This window comes from Hemicordylus capensis, chromosome 4 (assembly GCF_027244095.1).
Source record: "Hemicordylus capensis ecotype Gifberg chromosome 4, rHemCap1.1.pri, whole genome shotgun sequence".
Classification (NCBI taxonomy): Eukaryota; Metazoa; Chordata; class Lepidosauria; order Squamata; family Cordylidae; genus Hemicordylus; species Hemicordylus capensis.
Window position 1 is genome coordinate 184,689,183 of NC_069660.1, and position 21,871 is coordinate 184,711,053.

Consider the following 21,871-nt stretch of genomic DNA (forward strand, 5'->3'; position numbering starts at 1 on the left):
CTGAAGATCGCAAAGAAGCACCTCATACTGATCCGGTCAATTAGTACTTTGTGAGATGTGTGCTTGGTATCACTTGATAGCTGAGTATCAGTGCTTTCTTGACCAAAATTTCCTCTCATATCTCAATATTTACTAGGTGCTGGAAGAGTGTGGGGCAGGGGGAGGAAATATTTCATAGTGTGCAATCAATTGAACTGATAGATTAGATGGATAGTGTGTGAACTGATAGTGTGTGAACTGATAAATAAGTGTGTTTCTTGAGAAGATGAGGGAAATTGTAGGCCACACAGTCAGACATAATGTTAAACCATGATTTAATCATGGTTTTGCAATACCAGCACAAGCTACGGGTTCACATGTTCCCTTCTTCTGCTTGTGCAGAAGAGGAGGCAAATTGCTGATTCCGTTTGTGGTTTGGAACACGCCACAGGGCTGGTCCAGACGATTAGAAAAATGTGTGGCAAACATTATATCCTAGATTCATATGGCATGTGTGCTCCCAATGTTCAGTTATGTAAACCTGTAAATTTTCATCAATGTCAGGTTGCTTCAGCAACCCAACATTTAAATATGTAGTGCACTGCCCTGGGCTCCTTGGAGGAGGAGCAGGATATAAAATGTAAAAAACCGCCCCCAAAATCTAAGATTTGAACTCTGGCTATCAATGCTGACCGAATATCGCTGAAAATTTACATGTTCACATGACCATAAATTTGGAGTGCATGCATAGCATGAATCTAGGATTTAATATTTATTGCACATTGTTCTTATTGTGCAAACTGGCCCACAGTTTGTCACTGCCTCTGAATTGGCAAATGCCAGTCTAATTTAACTACAGTTTGTGATCTCTTGGAGCTTCAGAAAAAGCTGCGGTCAGGCTCCAGCATTCTGCACTTAGGAGGAAGTTCTTTAACCAAAGGGAGAGAAAACACTTCATTGCCTGCTCCCATGAATTTATTTGGCATACTAATGGCAGTCTTAATGAGACACTGCCTGGCTGATTTTAAGAACATTAGAAAGAAGCATTTACTTATTGTAAGCATAATTAAAGCCATTTGGGACCACACCTGTAAATAGCATATCTTGAATCATGTGTCTGGAAGTGAACTGATAGTCAGTGCAGATGTTGAAGAAGATACCCTTATCAATTCCCTCCACTTAACCCAGTCACAGAAAGCAGACCACAATCTGCACCAATGAAAACTCCCAAATGCTCTTCTCATGCTGAGCACATGGCAATAGTAAACCCCTGAGATTACAAAAGCATGGATGGAGGTAGGAAGGACCTTTCTAGACAGAAAGGGATATTGTTTTCTCATAAAATGTACAGTATATTGGTGCAAAGCAAGGATATACTACTATGTACAAATATTTGCAAATGCAAATATTTCCTGAAGAGCAGTGCTCCTATACTAGGAATTATAATTATCAGTTCCTGTACTGCTGCTCGCTGCCACTGAAGGTGAGTTAAACTATAAGCCATTTTTGATAAATAAATACCATGTGTCAGAAGTCAATGGTGACTGCAAATGTCAGACACTTTGATATGAGATTATCTGCCTACTATATCCCACCCTTTCTCCATCATCTGTCAAGCTTCCTAATGCATGATAAACTACAGTACTCCAGGAAATCATTAGAGCAGACAAGCACTAATTAAATTATAGCTAATAAGCATGAAATGATTTGCAAAACGTACTTGTCTCCTTTACTCTTGGAAATGCCAACAAGCTTCTCAATTCCTCCTGCGTCTCGTAAGGCCTTGGCATTCTCCATGTTTTTTGTGATGACTTCATGCAAGGTGCAGCAAATGGCAGTAACGGTATCATCAGACATGGCCTTGCTTGCCGAACTGTTGCTGTTGTTACCTCCTGGAAGCCGGTGAACCAGGTCTCGCATGGCATATTTGCCTTTTGAAAGAAAGAAAAAAGGGAGGAAGGAGTTATATCATATAGACAACAAGCAAAGCCAGGAGAAACCAAAGGGAAAGAAAATCCATTGTACAGTGATCTTTAGCAGTTCTATGGCTTCTCATGAGCAATTGATTTGATCACTCTTCTTTATGGCGATTTTTTTCAGGGCTTATCCTGGTGATCAGTGACTACCACGCACATTCTGACCTTTTCTCATTAGTCCTGCATCCCCATTTCTATACAATACCCAGTCCATATATAATGCAGAAGGGAGGTGGGGCAAGTCATATAATTTTTTTCACACACATGCCCTGAAGATAAGGCTACAAGAATCCTCTTGTGCTGGAGTTGTACCACTGGTGTACCACTGGTGCACCACAAAAGCCTAGGTCTATTGAATTCTTCTGCCTTTGGGAATTTTGCTTCACCTTCTTCAACATTATCGGTGTTGTTAGATGGGAATGGAGATATTCAGGCTAATTTAATGACCAAAACCTTCCTAGTAGCTGATATAACTACTGATCCTAATCTAAAGACTTCAATTTTAATGACAGAAACTTTGATTTGTTTGTTTCAGAGATTCTCAACAATTGCTGCATTAGATGAAATCAGTGCACAGATAAGTCATATAAATAACTCTGTTTGTAAAACAAAACCTCCTGCTTTCTCAGAGGCTTGTATACAAACAACACCTGTTGATTCAGAAGTTGATCATTGCTCTTCGATTGTGTATGTTTACTGGAAAGGGGCAAATAATGGGAACAAGAACAAATAAGTTAGCATAAAAAGTAAATAATGTGGAAGATTCAGAATATACTTTTTTCTTAGCTAGAATGAGATCTCGACTGTTGTGAAACAACAAAAATATTCAAAATATATATATTATATTGCATGTATTTCAGATTTGAAATATATCAGAGCACTTCTTTGACAATGAAATGGATTAAATTAATCTAGTGTAGAGTTTTATGGAGAAGAGGATAAAAATATTGCCTTGATGCAGTTAGGCAGGGCTGGGTGCAATAATGCCTACTGCAGAGAGGGGCAGCATCCTGACCTTAACTAGCATCTTGAACCTGCACTCTGGCCCTGCACCTACAAATAGGTACTCTGCACTTCAAATCTGATCATCTGTAGATAGATTGGGGGTACCAAAGCATCCTCTTCATCCTTTCTTATCCAGATGGGACATCTTTGTTGTCAGAGATGACACAACCCTGAAATCAGTTTGGTCAGAAATGGATAGGCATTGTGCTCTGCATGAATCACAGCAATAATTAATTTTCAAGTAAGTAGTTGTATTGAATCCTTTGATCTGCAAATATATATTTTTCAGTAACATACAACCACAGACTCAACACATTTTAAAAGGGTTTAAAATAAGTTGATTAAATGTAAGCCTGTGTGACATGCAGGAAAGATACTTTATCTGCCTAATTTTACTGGAAGAAATTAGAGATTTAACTTCAGGGTAGCATTCACAGGAAAAAATGCAGTTGTAGAGATGGGATTTTCTGACGACACAAAATGATGAAGTTATCTGATACAGCAACAATCAATTGTATTTCTAAGGGTCACGATGAGTCATGTACTGTCTCTCCAGTCTTGTCACATAAGTTATTAAAATCTATTGCACCTTCTAGGAAAAGGTTACCAAAAAGTAATTATGTTTCTGGATTAGAATCTATAGTATATTTTCTAGCAAAGGCTTCTCCTATAGTCTGATTTTTCTAGATTAGTACTTTAAAAAACAAGAACTGAAGGTTACACTTAGTTGAAAGGCAACTGTAAATCAGACAGATTAGAAAAAGGTCTATTTCACTGGCAAATATTTTTAAAACAATCATTTTCACAAATTAGGGTCAAACCGTAAAAGAAATCACTTTGACGCTGCTTAAGGATAAACTAGATACGACAGCAAGGGTGGTTTAACAATAAATTTAACAATAAATAAATAAATAAATAAATTCAACATTACAATCTATGTTTTAAAATCTGGTATTACCTCGCAGGCATATTCTAGCTTGTCAATAGAATGCTTCCTTATCCTTGGTAATTTACTTCAGAATAACAGTGACATTTCAGAGTCTGGGAAATTTTTAAAGGAGGCCTTTAGTTTTAATTACTGGTAATCATAAAGTAGGAAAGTAAGCTAAAAAGGCCACTGAATTGGAGGACATTTAATTTCATCTGAAATGTCAGTGTACCAAACAATTGCTTTAATGCACTATAATTTTCAGCTAGTTTCCCCCCCATTCTATGCGGGCTGTAAAGAGCCACAGAAAACATACAGTAGAGACCGTTATTATCTCTCCTAACATTTAACTTGTTCTTTCTAGATATTATCTGTATTATGGTAGCAAATGGAGGCTATGGACAGGGATCACAGACCCATTGTGACCTCAACCTGACTCTTCTAAAAAGTTAATACCATGACAGTCAATAGGTGCAAAGAATTGGAAGCACAAAATAATTATGTTCTGGAGTCACTAATCACCTAGCTAGTGCTGAATGTTTAGTATCAATCAATCAGTCTTGATTACAGTCATAGTCCGGCATAAAGTATAAGCATGATTACACATTAAAAGTGAGAGTAGATGATATGGAACGGTACTGAAGGTACATAATAATACTAAAAATACTAAAAACAGTAGAAAGTATACCAAAAGCATGAGGGCATAAAAGCCTGAAAAGTTACCCCTGCTAACTTGGCAAAGAGACACCTTTTAATGTGGTGATTCTCTTTATTTAGCAGGGGGAGAGTAACTGGCCCTATCCAGCCCCAACTCAATACCTCCAGTGACTGTTGCTGGTGTCTGTCTTATGTTTCTTTTAGATTGTGAGCCTTTTGGGGACAGGGATCAATCTTATTTATTTATTATTTCTCTGTGTAAACTGCCCTGAGCCATTTTTGGAAGGGCGGTATAGAAATCGGACTAATAATAATAATAATAATAATAATAATAGTCATAAAAGTGCATAAAGGAGGGCACAAAAATGGATGTAAAAAGATTTTAAAAGATTAAAAGACAGAAGAAGACAGAAATACATAAAAGCCTAAGTAATAAAACTGGATAACGACCAGGCTATAAGGAGCAGTAAAAAAAAGGGAGGAGTGTAAGTCTTTCTATTGAATCAGTACTGAGTGAGCAAAGTGTAGAGCCCACCCCGAGTCACCGAGGGTCAGACTATGGCTGTTAAGACTCACTGTCTACCATCCGCCGACAAATGCTTGTCGCTGCCACACAGAACTTGGCAACGCTATATGTGATGGCAGGCTTAGTCAGAAAGCAGCAAGGAGTTGTAGAATTGGCTCAAATGTCTCAGATGCTTGCATAGCAATGGAAGGATGAGGGAGGCGCGAATGTCTCTATAGAACAAACAGTGGAGGAGGACATGCTGGGTAGTTTCGATCTGCCCTGAGCCACAGAGGCATAGTCGCTCTGCAAATGGATTCCTTCTATAATGGCCTTGTAGCACTGCTGAAAGGAGGCCATGACTGCGAGCCAGGGTGAATGCCCTTCTGTGCTTTGGACCCTCCAGTTGGGTGAGGTATGCTGCTGGAGAGGCAGAATGTCTAAGCCCATCAATGATATGAAAGTTCGGGACCCTGCTGAGATCGGTTTAGCACTCAGTGTCTATGATGCGTTGCTTGATGGTGGTTTTTGCCTGGTCGTAATCCATACTAAACAGGGTCAAGCAGGAAAGACCCAGGGTAGCTATTTTTGTCTCGACTGTCCGAATCCAGCTAGATTGGTAATCATCACATAAGGTTAGAGGGGCAAGACCAACTGGGCAGAAGGATAGTCTGAGCCAGGAGTAGAGGATGGCCATGCACATCCTAGCCTCCAGCTTGATCAGGCCTGTCTCCAGGCGCAGAGGGGCACTGGGGACACATCTTGGTACTTGGGGCGCTACCTGCAGGAAAATGTTTAGTAGGTATAAGGACAGAGGGGGTCCCTGCTGTGCAGTTGAAAAAGAAGAATGTTGTAGGTTTTTAGAACAGTGTAAGGAACTCTTTAGCTATATATGGGACAACTTGGGAAAAACAACAAAAATCGGTGATTGAAGTGTAAGCTATTGGGCGAGGATTAAGGATCTAACTGGCACAATCCCAGAAGTGGGAAATGACAATTCAAGAAGAGTCCAGAGACTGTGGGAAGAGCAGGCAAATAGTGCTGCAGAGAAAGAGAAGGCGAGGTTCATAATTTGAGGGATGTACACAACTCCCTGGAAAGGAGTTTAAAGAGATCTTTGTAGCAATATATCAAGTGGAAGCAGTAAAAATATAGTATTACAGATTTGGGTAGATCAGACCCTCATCTAAGGATATTTAATTATAAATTAAATAAATTCATAAATAATATGTGAAGAATTGTTTGGGGAAATATGAGCTCCCCTGGAACCCTCTCCATTTTGTGTTTTAAACAGGCCAATAGGCGTCTAATATCAACACACGCAATTCCTGCCCCACTGCAAGCCTTAATTAGTGTAATTTATGGCCCTCATTGAAGCAACCATCATTTTGCAGTAGTGGTCCAATACAGATTAAATGCTGGGTTTCTCAAAACACTGGGGTTGCAAATCAGGAGAGCACACTCCCTCTGCTCCCCCATCTCTTATGCAAACTGTTTATCCCTTTCCAGTCTTTTCAACATCCACAGCAATGTTGACCTTTGGTAATGCTAAGTTCCTTATTAAACAGGCAGGGTCAGAGCTGTAGTAGTGCTGATGTGTTCAAAGAACCCATTGTGCCCTGTGTCTGGGAGCTGCCAAGTTTCTGTAATGAGCTGTTGAGCTCCCCGCTCCACCAGGCTGGGAGCTCACCCCAGGTCCACCTCCTGATGCCAGCTGTCTCCATCGCCAGCTGTCCCTCTAGCCACACTTGCCTGGCTGAGCCCATTCTCCTTCCATTGGCCAGGTGCCCAACCAATGAAAGGAGGATGGATGCAGATGGGTGAGCAGTCGCTGGCACTAGCCACTTCCTTCGGCCACTTGCCTGGCTGTGCCCATCCTCCTACCATCATCTGGGCTCCTGGCTTATGGAAGGAGGATAGGCGTAGCTGGGTGGGTGGCTGCTGCCCCCAGCTGTCTCCTTCGGCCATGCTCTCTTGGCTGCACCCATCATCTTGCCATTGGCCAGGAGCTCAGTGGGCATAGCCAGGCAAGTTGGGCGCAGCCAGGCAAGTAGCTGAATGAAGTGGCTGATGGCGACAACCACTTACCCAGCTGCACTCATCTTCCTTTCATTGGCCGGGAACCTTCCCATTGCCTGGGCAGAGCAAGCAGCCAAAGGAGATGGCTGGCAGCTGCAGGAGGCTGATGGCGGCAGTGGCAGAAGCCATGGCCTGGGGATGGGGAGCTCCAAGGCCCCCTCCCAGGGGGAGTGGGGGGAGCAAGCGTGCCATCATGGAGGGTGCCACCACCAGTGGGAGGGCTGCCCATGTTCTGAACATGGGCCCACTCTCCTTACTACGCCTGTGTAACCAGGGTTTGCAAAACCACTTCAAACTCTGGTTTCAAATCTTGGTTAAAATGGAAACCCTGACCAAAGTTAAACATGGTTAGCATCAATGCAGATATAGTGCTAAACCACTTTCACTGACAACAATGGAAGGAGAAAGTTTTCTTAAAGCTGGCTCTTAATTTACGAACCACAGTTTACAGGGAGCCAGAGTCACATCTATACTAGGCCCTTTTGCTTCTTTAAGGTCTCCATCCTGTTGGCCTCACATGGCCTAGTCTTGTCCTCTGGGTGTTAATAGTTGTCATTAGGGTTTAATAGCGGTGGGGGCAGCAAAGAAATGTTTCTTCTCCGCCTCCATTGCATCTGCTCAGTGCAGACAGAGCTGTTTCGTGTGGTAAAATCATTGCTCCACACATCCCCCCAGAAAATGGGGGAGGAATCATCTACAGCTCATTGTGATCAGTTTGCTTGCCACTTTGCAGATAAAGTTGCTCGCATCCGTGCTGACCTGGACTCCAGAGTTTTGGCAGTTCCAGCAGACGTGCCTTTGGTACCATCTGGTCCAGTTGTGTTGGATTCTTTTCAGTTGGTGCAGCCTGAAGATGTGGACAAGACTCTGTGCAGTGTGCAGGCGACATCGTGTGCTCTTGACCCTTGCCCTTCATGGCTAATAAAAGCTGCCAGAGAGGGTACAGGCAGATGGTTGGAGGTGATCATTAATGCTTCATTAAGGAAGGGCAGGATGCCATCGGCCTCAAGGAGGCGGTGGTAAGACCACTATTAAAAAAAGCCCTCCCTTGATCCCTCCAACTTGGACAACTATAGACCTGTATCTAACCTTCCCTTTTTGGGCAAGGTGATAGAGCGTGTGGTGGCGTCCCAGCTGCAGAGGGTCTTGGGTGATACGGATTATCTGGACTGTTTTCAATCTGGCTTCCACCCCGGATATGGGACTGATACTGCCTTGGTCGCTCTAGTGGATGACCTTCGCCGGGAGCTAGACAGGGGGAGTGTGTCCCTGTTGGTTCTGCTGGACCACTCAGCGGCATTCGATACCATCGACCATGGTATCCTTCTGGACTGCCTCTTGAGTATGGGAATTGGAGGTACTGTGTTGGAGTGGCTCTGTTCCTTTCTTGGGGGGAGGATCCAGAAGGTGGTGCTGGGGGACTACTACTCGGCCCCGTGGCCATTGGCCTGTGGGGTCCCGCAGGGTTCGATTCTGTCCCCCATGCTGTTTAACTTCTACATGAAGCCGCTGGGAGAGGTCATCCGGAGACTTGGACTGAGTTGTCAGCAGTATGCAGATGACACTCAGCTCTATCTCTCCTTGTCACCGGATCCTAGGGAGGTGGTGGATGTCCTGAATCGGGGATTGGAGGCCATGATGGGCTGGATGTGGGCTAATAAACTGAGATTGAATACAGACAAGACGGAGGTGATGTTGATCAGTAGGAGAGCCAATCGGGATGAGGAGATTTTACCGGTTCTGGATGAGGTTGCACTCCCCTTTAAGGAGCAAGTACGCTGCTTGGGGGTACTACTGGACCCAGCTCTGCTTTTGGAAGCTCAGGTGGAGGCGGTGGCCAGGGGTGCCTTTGCATGGCTTCGGCTAGTGTGCCAGCTGCGTCCCTTTCTCGAGAAGGCAGATCTGGCCACAGTTACCCACGCCAGTAGTCACGTCACGGCTGGATTACTGCAATGCGCTCTACATGGGGCTGCCTTTGAAGAATATTCGGAAACGGAAGCTTGTACAAAATGCAGCAGCTAGGGTTCTATCTGGAGTTGCCTGGTGTGATCACATCACACCTATTTTGAAAGAGCTGCACTGGTTACCAGTGTGTTTCCGGGTCAAATTCAAGGTGTTGGTGTTGACCTTTAAAGCCCTTAACGGTTTGGGTCCGGGATATTTGAGGGACCGCTTGCTCCCAAGGGTTTCTGCTCGCTTGACAAGATCATCTGAGGGGGCTCTGCTCCGGGTGCCGATAATGAGGGAGACTAGGTTGTCGTGCACTCGGGACAGAGCCTTCTCTGTTGCTGCCCCCAGGCTTTGGAATGCTCTTCCTGTGGCCATTCGCTCCTCAGACTCCATTACTGTTTTTAGAAAGCTGGTTAAATCTTGGTTTTTTATCCAGGCCTTTACATGATTGTTTTATTGCTGCTTATGTGTGTTTTTATCCATGTATAGTTTTTTGTTTTTTGTATATTATATATTTTAATATCGTATTGTTTTTATATTTTTAGCTAAATACTTTTAATTCATTTTTATGTGTTTTATTAACTTTTGTAAACCACCTTGGGGTTATTTTTAGCGAAAGGCTAAATCTAACAAAAACAACAACAACAACAACAACAACAACAAACACTGACAGCTGGTCTGACTCAGTATATGGCAGCTTCCTATGTTCCTATGCATCAAATAAGGGCCTTGGTCCAAAACACAGGGCACGATCAGTGAGAAGGGCTTGCGGGTGTGTGGGGGAAAAGGCTGCTGAAGCTTATCTCCCCTCCAGATGATTGTTCAGTCAGTGCTGCATGTGAAGATCACCTGCCCAGACTGACACAGGTTGCCCCCGGCAGCACAGAGGGTCGGGGGTTGGGATGCGTAATCCTCAACCCCCAGAAATATCATAATGCACAGCATGAGCACGTGATGCAGTTGGGGACCTCTGAAGTGACGGGTGGGCCTGTCTCTGCTGCAGCACTGGCTAAAAGTAGCTGGCGCTACACACAATTAAAAAAACAGGGCTAAGGGCTTAACCTCATTAAAGAGGCTGGCTCTGCAGGCGGGTTTGCCACTGAGGTGCCACCGGGATCGGGCATGGTCCCAGCAGTTCTCACACGCAGCCAAGCCCGGGCTTGGCTGCCTTAGCCGGGTCTTGGCTGTGCATGAGAGCAGCCTAATGGTATGGTTAGAAAAGAGGCTAGAGAAGGCAGTCATCCAATTATACAAACAGGCAATCATTCAATCACCCAAACAGTAATGTGTAGATTTCTCTGTTCCATCCAAACCTCACAGTCTCCTTTGATCCTGCTCTTCTCTCTTCTGCTAAAAAATCCTTGGATTTTTCTAAAAAATAATAATTCTATATTTGGAAAAATACAACTTTTCACATATTTCCTAGCTAAGCAGCTGTTGCAATAATATGTTGCAAAGCATGCAGTTAAATACATATTTCCCACAAATGTATAGAATATATAGACTCCATAAACACAGAGACGGATTCGGAAACATCCCTGTTCACAGTGGAAACTTTAGTTTTTCCAGCTGATAACTACACCATCGTACTGTGTAAATAATGAAGAGTATCCAGTCTAGGTTAGCCAACAAACCCCCACTGAAATTAATGGGATTTAAGTTAAGTCACAGCTAACTTGTCCTATTGATTTCAATGGGGCTTAGTCATGTTCAAGTCTGGATGTTACCCAACAAGTGTTGACTCTTAAAATATGCTCACAAATATGCTAATTCTAAACAACTATCTATTGGTCTCAGAAATAAATGGTCTTTTGCGAAGAGTTATGTGTGTGAATAAAGGCACAATGAGGTTTTGCAATCAATATTACTTATAAGATGTAGGCAAATTACTGATATATCCTTGTCGGGCCTTATCTGAATGGTTTATTCTCATTCTGTCAGCAATATTTGGCAAAAAGGTTTAATAGAGAATTTGTTAATAGAGAATTGATCCAAATGACTGGTTGAATATCACAAAGGTTGATTGTCAGTCATGATGAATATTTATATACCATTTTTCAACAAAAACATTCCACAAAGTGGTTCATATAGCAAAAGAGAAAATGTTTCCCTGCCCCAAGAGGGCTTACAATCTAAAAGGAAACAAAGCAAAACACCAGCAAGAGCTACTTAAAGATAAAGGAGTCGGTGTCGACTCCTGGCAACCACAGAGCCCTGTGGTTGGCTTTGGTAGAATAAAGGAGGGGTTTACCACTGTCTCCTCCCATGCAGTATGAGACGATGCCTTTCAGCAATAAAGGTAAAGGTAAAGTGTGCCATCGAGTCGATTTTGACTCCGGGCGCCCACAGAGCCCTGTGGTTCTCTTTGGCAGAATAGAGGAGGGGTTTACCATTGCTTCCTCCCACGCAGTATGAGATGATGCCTTTCAGCATCTTCCTGTATTACTGCTGCCTGATATAGTACCAGCGGGGATTCGAACTGGCAACCTTTTGCTTGTTATTCAGCACTACAATGGACTAAATAGGTCAGTTGCTTTGCCGTGCTAAACATAAGAGAACTACCACTAAGTGCCTCTTTACCCAGTTAACACAGGTTCATCAGGTAAACCTCTCCAAGAATATGACTAGATATGCTGAACTGTCTGAAAGACTGGGTTGATATGTTTTAGATTTGATAAGTACTACCTATTCCAACACCACAGTAACAAAAGGTCTGGATAATAAATATTGGTGGGAGATCATGCATATACAATCACAAAGCTAAAACAACCATCCTGCAATTGTAGGTACGCATACTTGGAAGTAAATTCAATTGCATTAATTGGACAATTCCAAGCAAGTTTTCTTAGTATCATAGCATTTAGAAACACTTAGCCACAATACATCTTTTTAGCACTTTGTTCTGGTGCAAGTCAGGAACATAAGAAGCTGCCTTCTACCGAGTCAGACCTTTGGTCCATCTAGCTCAGTATTGTCTTCACGGACTGGCAGCGGCTTCTCCAAGTTTGCGGGCAGGAGTGTCTCTCAGCCCTATCTTGGAGATGCCAGGGAGGGAGCTTGGGACCTTCTGCATGCAAGTGCTCTTCCCTGAGGGGAATATCTTACAGTGCTCACACATGGAGTCTCCCAAATGCAAACCAGGGCAGACCCTTCTTAGCAAAAGGGAAATTCATGCTTGCTACCACAAGACCAGCTCTCCTCCCTAAGACACTGCAATACTGGGTTGATGCTTGGAGGGAATGAAGCAAGCTCTCACTTCACATCCCAGCTCTAAAAATCCAGTTAATATACATTCCTCAGATGAAGGACATATCAGATATTATGCTGATAAGAACAGGTACTACACTTGATCTTAAATGACTGTGGCTGTCATCATGTCCACACAAGTACCACTGAACATCATATTGCATTGACCAGTTTCTACCTTTTCATCAAAACTAAATGCAGTCCCTGAAGTATACAAGAGACGCACAGAGAAGCTTTAATCTATGTTAGGTTCTATAAAAATGCCTCTGAGGGCCTATTATCTCATGACCCTCTTGGTACTAGGCAGCAGCAGGCGCCAATCAATCCATGGCCAATTTCCAGCCATGCTGTGATGTGCTGATCTGGATGTGTGTATGCTGAAAGCACCTCATGCAGAAATCTCTGCGGGTCAGCTTTTTGCCTGGCGCGGCTCCAAAAACTATTCTTGCAGCAGCTGAAAAAGCTGATCGGCACTGAGGTCTGCACACTGCATTGGTGCGCACATGGCATCATGTTAGCCCACAGCAGTTTCAGTTGGAAGCCCACAGAAGATAAGGGACAGTATAGGTGGCGACTTGGGACTGGGCCTTCTTTGTGGCTGCCCCAGGGCTTTGGAATATGCTCCTTATAAAAATAAGAGCATCTCCTTCTCTGTTTGCTTTTAGGAAGACCCTCAAGACACACCTGTTTTCTCAGGCTTTTAACTGAAATTGATTTTAAACTGTTTAATTTGTTTTTATCTTACGAGATTGTTTTTACTTTGCTTTGTGAAATTTCAACTGTTGTTATTTATATTGTGTTTTAAATTTTGTTAACTGCCTAAAAATGTACAGATAAGGCATTATAAAAATATGATAAATAAACAAATAAATACACATTCAGTCCTGATTTAAGCCATTTACCAGCCCCCCAAGATTCCCAATTTTGCATTAAAAAAGGTCAGCACAGGATCTCTTGTATTAAGCTAATTTGTTAAAATAAATTTTGTGACATGCTTAAGAACCCAATTATCAATCTTGTGCAATCTTCTTTTAAAAATATAGTTCATAGCAGCCATTTTCATGGAAAGAGTCAATAAGGGAAAACCTGCTAGCTAAGGCTAATTTTTCTGAAACATTTCCATCTTGGAAACCAGGTTCAAGCAGCTGAAGAATCTTCACTTTCACATCAATGAACAGTGCAGTTCCAACTGTCTGTTATTCATTAATTTTAGCTTTATCTTTGTTATTTTTCCTGAATGCTGAATGTTTTCATTTGATGACATACATTACTAGTATGTTCTGACAGGCATCTTATTTGAATAAACTGGCAACCCTAATGTTACAGTAGGAGATACAAGCCTCCTCCTATTTAAAAACAAAGTTTTAATAATGTATAGGCTCCCAGTTTATAGAGGAAGAAACATCTAAAAAAATTAAAAGATCAGTTTAATAAAAATTGATTTTAAATTCACCAATTGATTAAAATAGCAACTGATAAAAGCAAATCTCGGTGCAGTAATATCTTTTTAAACTAAGTTCCTTAAGAGTGGGGGGAAAGATAAGGCCATGGTATAGTGATCACACATTTCCTAATTGGCTTCAATGGAAATTCTGTATGGAGCCATTAGCATGATTAATCTGCCTTTGGTGGAAAAACAACTGTGCACAGGGACCATGTCACAGTTTTATATTACTTGGCTGCCTGACATTTTAGGGCTCCATTCAGTCCTAGCACAGGTACAGTGCTTCTACATGCAGGAATCTGATAAGGCCCCAAAGAGTCCTATTTCCTTCTTCCTTAGACTACTGTGAGTGGATAGGGTGAGCCCACAGACAGGAACAGGGCTTTGGTTCCCTTGAAAAGAGGTTTGAGAAATCTAAGTCTGAGCCAGAAACTTCATACAGCCCAAGACTTCTGCTTGTATATGTGTTCAGTGTGGGCCTACGGAAGGTGCAGTGGGTATGTATTACATACATACAAACAAAAGCTACAAAAAGATTGAGTCAAAAGTTCTCAGCCATTTCTGGCTTGAATCTGGAGGGAAGTGAAAGAGGGAGTGAAGTACTATAACTGGTTTGAGGTCAGCCCTGAGTACACTGAAGGTTGTGTTGTTTTGAGGAATAATCTAGTTTAACACACTGCACATCACTGAAGCTAAAAGAAAAGACAGCATGGCTTCTATAAAGAGTCATGCCCAACCTTTTAGAACTCTCTAAAAATGCCCATAAGGATGCAGATGGGGTAATCCAGTTGACACCCATAAACTTGGACTTTTGAAAACCTTTTGACAAAGTTCCTCACCCTCACTCCTATGTGAACTTCACACTTACAAAATAAGTTATGCTTCAGGAAGCAGAAGCTCAAGAATCTGCTCAAGACATTCAGGAGGCAGAGCATGAAATGCCCTCACCTTGATAATCCTTGGTGACAGTGTGATGAGCCACTCTTAGAATAGGGTTGTACAACTTTAGCCCTCCAGCTGCTGCTGGACTACAACTCCCATCATCCCAGACTACTGACCACAGTGGCTAAGAATTATGGGAGTTGCAGTCCAACAGTAGCGGGAGGGCTGAAGTCTTAGAGCACTTCCCCAGTACTCTCCTCTTCCACTCCATTCCCTTTCTTCTCTTCAAATCCAGTGCACTGAGGATTCGGAGCAGCACTTTGCACTGCTGCCATGTGGTGGAAGCAGGAAGGGTGAAGTTGTGGTGGCAGCTAACCCCCACCCCCCATAATATGTTGCCTCATGCCACTTCATTAGGAGGTCAACTCTGAGCAGAGTGTATAAATAAATGGACAGTTTCACAGTGGAGGAAAGCAAGCAGTAGGGTATCCCAAGGATCTGTACTGAGATCAGTGCAATTTAACGTACAAACAAACTGGAGTCACAGTTGAACAGTGAGATAGCCAAGTGTGTAGATGATATTGAATGGTGAACAGACAAGCGGCTATGAAATGCTACAAAAAAATCTTTCCAAACTTTTATATGTACCCTTCTATAATGAACTCTGGGCACTCCTAATGGATATCTACTTGGATAATAGTTACTTATAAAATATACTTTAATGTCATATCATAACATATTAAGTAAGTTATTTCACAATAAGACAGAAGAGGAAAGGCCCAATTGTAATGGGGAACAGGTAAAAAACCAATCTAATCTCCAATTCTTAATCATTTTTTCCTTCGTTTGAAGTGTGAACTTCAGATGCTGCTCTCTCTCTCTCTCAGCATTTCCCCCCTTGGTTTTGAAGTTTCTGTAAGCTGAGGATAGCTTATCGGAAATTTCTCAGCAAATGAAAGATGCTTAAACAGGAGAAAAAGTGAATAAGAGGAATTTCAATATCCCTAAGAAGAAGCTGAGCTCTTTGGTATAAGGCAAATACATATTCAGTCCCACAGCAGCACAAACCATTTTACTACACTGGATAAAGTACCCAAATCCATCCTTAGAATCATCATCTCAAAAGGCTTTTCTCGAGATGTACTTTGTACTTAGGATTGTTAGTGACTCACAAGAGAGGCTGAGAGTTCCCCCCTCTGCAGCTCTGTATAACAGAGGATAATAGCCTTAACACTGGGAGACTTAATACCTATAGAAGGGTTATACACGGGGGCTCAACAACACATTTGATCTTATTATAGTCCAAGATGGGGCACTTTGAATCATAGATCACTTAAAATAAGAACTGTGGCTGTTCTGGCCTACAGTTTACATTGATGCAGAATGTCATTCAATATAAAGGGGCTGCAAGGTGTTAAACCAGATGATTTTAAAAAAACACACAACCTTAAATGTACTCAGGGTCATATTAATAACAAATTCCATTTTAAAGTGCTATAAAGAACTGTAGCTTTAGTGAAACAAATATCTTCATCTCGTTATAGTGCGTGTGGTAGGCTAAAATGACATTGTGATTTGCCCAGGGTATTCCATTTGACTATATGGCTAGGCAGGAATTGAATCTGGTACTCCTGTGCCCAAATTCAGCACTAACATACAACCATGAAGGCAGGCTACATCTTGGTAAGGTACACATGAATGCACACTAAGAAGCAGATTACAGGGCCCTTAGCAGACTGCCTTCCATGGTCTCCCTCCTACCAGGGTAGGCCCTGTGAGAATCACTCAACAAAGGCTATGGGCAGAGAGGTGGTCTGGTCTCCGGGATCGGCAGTGAGCCCTTCTGACCCCTGTCATTTGCCCAACCATGCCAACCCCTGATACTGACCCAGTATGCTACAGTAACTGGATGCTCCATTTTGTTTATGTATTGCCTATATATTGAGCATTGCTTCCATGGTGGATCTTAAGGTAGCACACATGGGGTTCTGAAGTGGTCACACAAATAGACACTAAACAGACCTAGAGGCTGTTCTCACGTGCAGGCAAAACTGGGCTAACAAAGCCAAGCCCATGCGTTAGAACCATGTAGGAGAACTGCTGGGATTGCATCCGGTCTCGGCGGAGCCTTGGTGGCAAACCTGCCAAACCACCACCCTCTTAATTGGGGTTAGGGGAGCTAGTGCTCCCTTAGACCCATGTTCTTTATTGTCTGCCAGCCCCATCTGCTTCCAGCCAAGGCTGGGAGACTGTGGGGCTCCTGGTCAGCATTGGGGGAATCCCAATGCACCGCAGTGCATTATGGGACTTCTGGGAGGCAGGGCGATGCATCCCAGCACCCTGACCCTCCGCGCTGCCGGAGAAGGCAGCTGCACATCTGGGTGCGTGATCTCCGTGCCCAGAACATCAACAATCATGCTCTGCAGGGAGATGATGCTTTACGATGCCATTGTAAGCTTTTCAAGGCTTCCTCCCCGCTCTACCTCAAGCCCTTTCTCACCGATTGTGGGAAAGGGCTCCTAGACTTGCTTAGCTTCAGCAAGGTGGCTCTATCATGTCCCCTCTGAACATGCCCTGGGGCCTCCGCTGTTGCTGTCTCCCCTGACCCCGTGATTCTGTTGGGAAATGAAGCTTCCATACTAGTTGCCTAAGTTGGCAGGAGGCTGAATCGCTTCAGTCCTTTTACTTAAGAGCGAAATGGCTCAACCTCCTGCCATCTTAGGCAACTAGCTGTGGGTGCTTCATTTCCCAACAGGAGCACAGAAGCACAGAGAAGTGTTTTCTTTCCCAAGTGATGGTACTGGGACTCAGGGATAGGTGAGTGAGCAGTCAGCTGCAAAGTGCTTTCTTTTTCTGCTCAGTTTTCTTACTGTGGACACCTCCTCTTGCTTCAGTGTACAGAAGCTGCCCCCAAGAGTATATTGCCCTTGCTGGATTGGGGAAATAGTTGCTTGACTTTTTCTCAAAGTGTGTACTTTTTAATTGTGAGAATAAGAAGTCTCTCCTAGAAAAACTGGCAATTTATTTATTTAATTTGCAACATTTATAACCTGTTTTTCAGATAGCTTTCAAAGAGGCTCACAAGATGAGACAACAAAATCAAATCACAAAGATAAAACAACAAACAAAACTAAAACAGCTCAGACAATATAACATGATAATGCCACTCACAAAACTAGCCAGTTCAGCAACAGATAAAACAATATAAAACAGAAAAGAAGATAGACCAAATCTACTATTCACAGGGAGGCTCAGGCAAATAAAAAGTGCTATGACTGGTACCATGGTTCTGAACCTGGGTGTTGGTGAATTTGCTTGTAATATGGACTTAATATTGCAGCAATGCTTCGTTAGTGTCAGGTTTTATGATGCTGAGTTGGCATTTATGTGCTGCCATAGTGAGCTTTGGAGCTGGACTATAAAGCCAATATTTGATTACTCCTTCTGGTTCACTAAGAATGTTACCTAAAGCCTTTATGATGGAACATCATTCAGTTTAAAACAACATAGTAACAAGTAAGTCATCAAACAGAGATGGGAGGAGTATACTGAAAATCTGCACAGCATTGATGCAACATCCAAGATACTCTAGAAGATATTCCCTACTTGCATGAACCTCTAGTACGCGAAGATGAAGTTAGATCAGCACTCCAGTCATTACCAAGTCGGAAGGCTACAGGAATTGATGGAATAGCTACAGAAATATGGCAGGCTAACAAACAAACAAACAAACAGAAGAAGAAACAGTCAAGGCTCTAACCAAACTATGCCAGCAAATTTGGATAACAACATGATGGCCAACAGATTGAAAGAGGTCAGTCTACATACCCATACCAAAGAAAGGAGACTCACCAGATTGCACAAACCATTGTACAATATCCTTAATTTCACATGCTAGCAAAATAATGCTCAGGATCATTCAACGCAGTTTAGAGCTCCATGTGGAAAAGGAAATGCCGGATAATTGAGAAAACTAAAGAATACCAGAAAGAAGTCAATATGTGATTTATTGACTACAGAAAAGCCTTCGATTGTGTCGACCATGTCAAGTTGTGGAATATCCTTAGGAAAATGGGCATCCCAGAACATCTCATTGTTCTCATGAGAAACCTATACACAGGACAGGAAGCCACAGTCCAAACAGAATATGGAAAAACAGAGTGGTTCCAGATTGGAGTAAGACAAAGGCTGTATACTTTCTCCTTTTTTATTCAACTTATATGCTGAACTTATACTCAGAGAAGCTGGATTGGAAGAAGATGAGCGTGGTTTTAAAGTTGGAGGAAGAAACATCAATAACCTGTGCTATGCTGGTGACACCACTCTGATTGCTGTGCATGCAGAAGATCTGCAAGCTCTAGGAGCGAAAGTCAAGGAGCACAGTGAAAAATGGGACTACAATTAAATGTAAAGAAGACTAAACTAATGACAACAGGTACAGCAGCCAGCCTCAGAATTGATAATGAAGACATTGAAGTGGTGGATAGCTTCTGCCTTTTAGAATCGACCATCAACAGTAAAGGCTCCAGCAGTCAAGAAATACGCTGCAGACTAGCACTTGGTAGGGTTGCAATGAAGGCTTTGGAAAATATATTTAGATGCTATGATGTGTCTACACCTACAAAGATTAGAATCGTTCAGACCTTGGTTTTCCCCATGACACTCTATGGATGTGAAAGCTGGACTTTGAAGAAGCAAGATAGAAAAAGCATTGATGCTTTTGAACTTTGGTGTTGGAGAAGACTTTTGAGGATACCATGGACAGCCAGGAAAACAAACAAATGGATCACAGAACAAATCAATCCAGAATTTTCACTTGAGGCACAAATGACCAGGCTCAACATACTTCAGACACATTATGTGAAGAAACAGCTCCATTGAGAAGTCTATAATGCTGGGGAAAGTTGAAGGAAAGAGAAGAAGAGGACGACCAGCAACAAGGTGGATGGACTCGATTATGACAGCAATGAATGCACCACTGATAGACCTTAAAGGCCATGTTGAAGACAGATCATCCTGGAGAGAATGTATCAATGTGGTCGCTAAGAGTCGACACCGACTTGATGGCGCTCAACCAACCAACCAATCAATCAATCAAGTCATAATTGGGATGAGATCTCTATTATTTAAACATGGGATTCCCCTGACATGTATCTTGACCAACATGGTCGCCATTACTTCCATGGTTGTTCTCATACTGGTTTGGGTTCATGTAAGTGTTTCTTATGTTTATCACATGTAGTGATACTTGACTCGCTTGGAGGCAACCACACTGGTTTAAGTACATGTAAAGGGGGTCTTATTCACAAATAAATACTTTGGTATTACAGTCCATGGAACCTGTAGAGCCAATTCATTTCAATTTGCTTCGGCAAAAAGCAGTGAGGTAACATCACCACATTTTTAAAATCAACATACTATCAAGAAAGCATATTAGGATTTTAATATATATTATTATGGACAGATTCTTGTTTTAAAAGCTGCTAATCAAATCAATCCAGGAAGTCTCTTAGCAAAATAAGAGAGGGGAAAATATACAAATACTGAGTTGAATAACAACTACTACAACAAAAAGGAAAATTCATGATTAATGTCTTCCAGCAAATAAATCTTATAAACATTCATTATTATTTATTAATTTTTATGGTTATCTACTGAAGAGCAATATTTTACATGGTGAACCGTGAGACCTCCCCCCGCCCCAGCCTAAAAAACCCCCCAAATGCCTGCATAATTGGTATTGGATGTACATGCTGTATCTGGGGGAAAATAAACATGCACTTAAAAAAAAATTATTTCTAGAAAATTACCCTTTCCCCATTGTAAATTTTGTCTGGCATTAAAAAGCTAAAGACAGTAGCTGACATCCGGCAACACTGCCATGCAAAAGGGCAGTCCTGGTACTGCTGACTTGTGTGATTGCATCATGTGCACTACTTTCTTTATTCCCCATGGAAGTAGTGCACAATGTGTGATTGCACAACAGTCAGCAGTACTGATACTGCTCTCTTGTGCAGCAGGGAGTCAGGTGATTTAGAGTTCCACAGTAGTGGGGTCATTTCTACACCATCTACGTTAAATGTCAATCAGTGTTTCTGATCCTCTATGTGAAATTATATATACACAAAGTCTCATTACTTCCAAGCAAATTTACAAAATTTTGTGCATTCATGACTGGATTAAAAAATTATTTTATTACTGCCTAATCTATTAATACAAAATCCTGTTTTAATATCCAGTGACATAAAGGGATTGAGCCTTCATGAAGAATCAGATACTTACAATGACAAATAGCCCTGAAAATCCCTTGTTTGACCTGTATCTCTCCCTTGTCTTACAATCCTATTTCATCTCCTAACACCTCTGAAAACTCTGACTGAATAGTCTACATAGCCCACCTTTCCTTCTTATCCTCCAAATTTCTTCTTAATTGAAACAAAAAATATCTTATTTCCCCCCACACATTACATTCTACTGATGGCTGACTGACATTACCACTTAGAGGGCTCTCCTGTTCCCATCACCCAATCCACCAATGTTATGGATGGATTGCCATAGGTTGAAAGTGTCAGAAGAGAGAGTAATCTGAAACAATTTATACTGTCGCAGCTTTCACAACTAATCCACACGGCTCATTCATTGCACATATTTCAAAGACAAAGCATGTGCTTTTACAGAATGATATACTGCATATTCTATTTTGTCACTTGACAAATGACTTCCAGTGTTATCTATTTCAAGAAATTATTCTATATCTGAGGTGAATTAAATCTTTCTCCTTAAATTCCTGATGTGCAACCAATAAGGAACTGTAATGAATCTTCAGGTTCTGTATGTTTATCCCTTAATATAATGATGCTATGCAAACTGGATTTTTCAAGGGTGATTTACGTAAATCTAGCAGTTTAAGACAACTGCTGAATTATTTAATTTCCAGATGAAAAATTGCTTTGCCATTTAGTGGTGTGTTTCTGTTTCAATATATTATGCCTTTTGAGATGGCAATTGTATTCAGGTTTCTATAGTCCAGAAATAGTCCTTTCTGGAAGGAAAGTGACACTGAATTCAGTCATTTGGTCTTGAATCAGACAATTTATAAGGGTTCCTCAGTGCTCTCAATTTCAAATAATTAATGAACCTCTGTGCTGGTTCATCCACATGCAAGTCACCATTTGATGCCTCAGTCATCATGAATGAAGAACATGTTGGGTGAGCCAACC

General features: G+C 42.0%; 1 protein-coding gene and 1 non-coding gene across 7 annotated transcripts in view; both read right to left on the reverse strand.

Moving 5' to 3' along the window:
* CTNND2 (catenin delta 2) overlaps positions 1–21,871 on the reverse strand; it is a 924,887-nt gene that overhangs the window by 77,725 nt on the left and 825,291 nt on the right. For all 6 annotated transcript variants that reach the window (XM_053242882.1, XM_053242877.1, XM_053242879.1 and 3 more), the window contains one exon: positions 1,700–1,910. In XM_053242882.1, coding sequence (XP_053098857.1) covers positions 1,700–1,910 — 211 coding nt within the window. The remainder of the gene's footprint in view (positions 1–1,699; positions 1,911–21,871) is intronic.
* LOC128325504 (U2 spliceosomal RNA) lies at positions 12,265–12,446 on the reverse strand. The gene has a single exon (XR_008307496.1). It is a non-coding gene; the product is annotated as a U2 spliceosomal RNA (small nuclear RNA).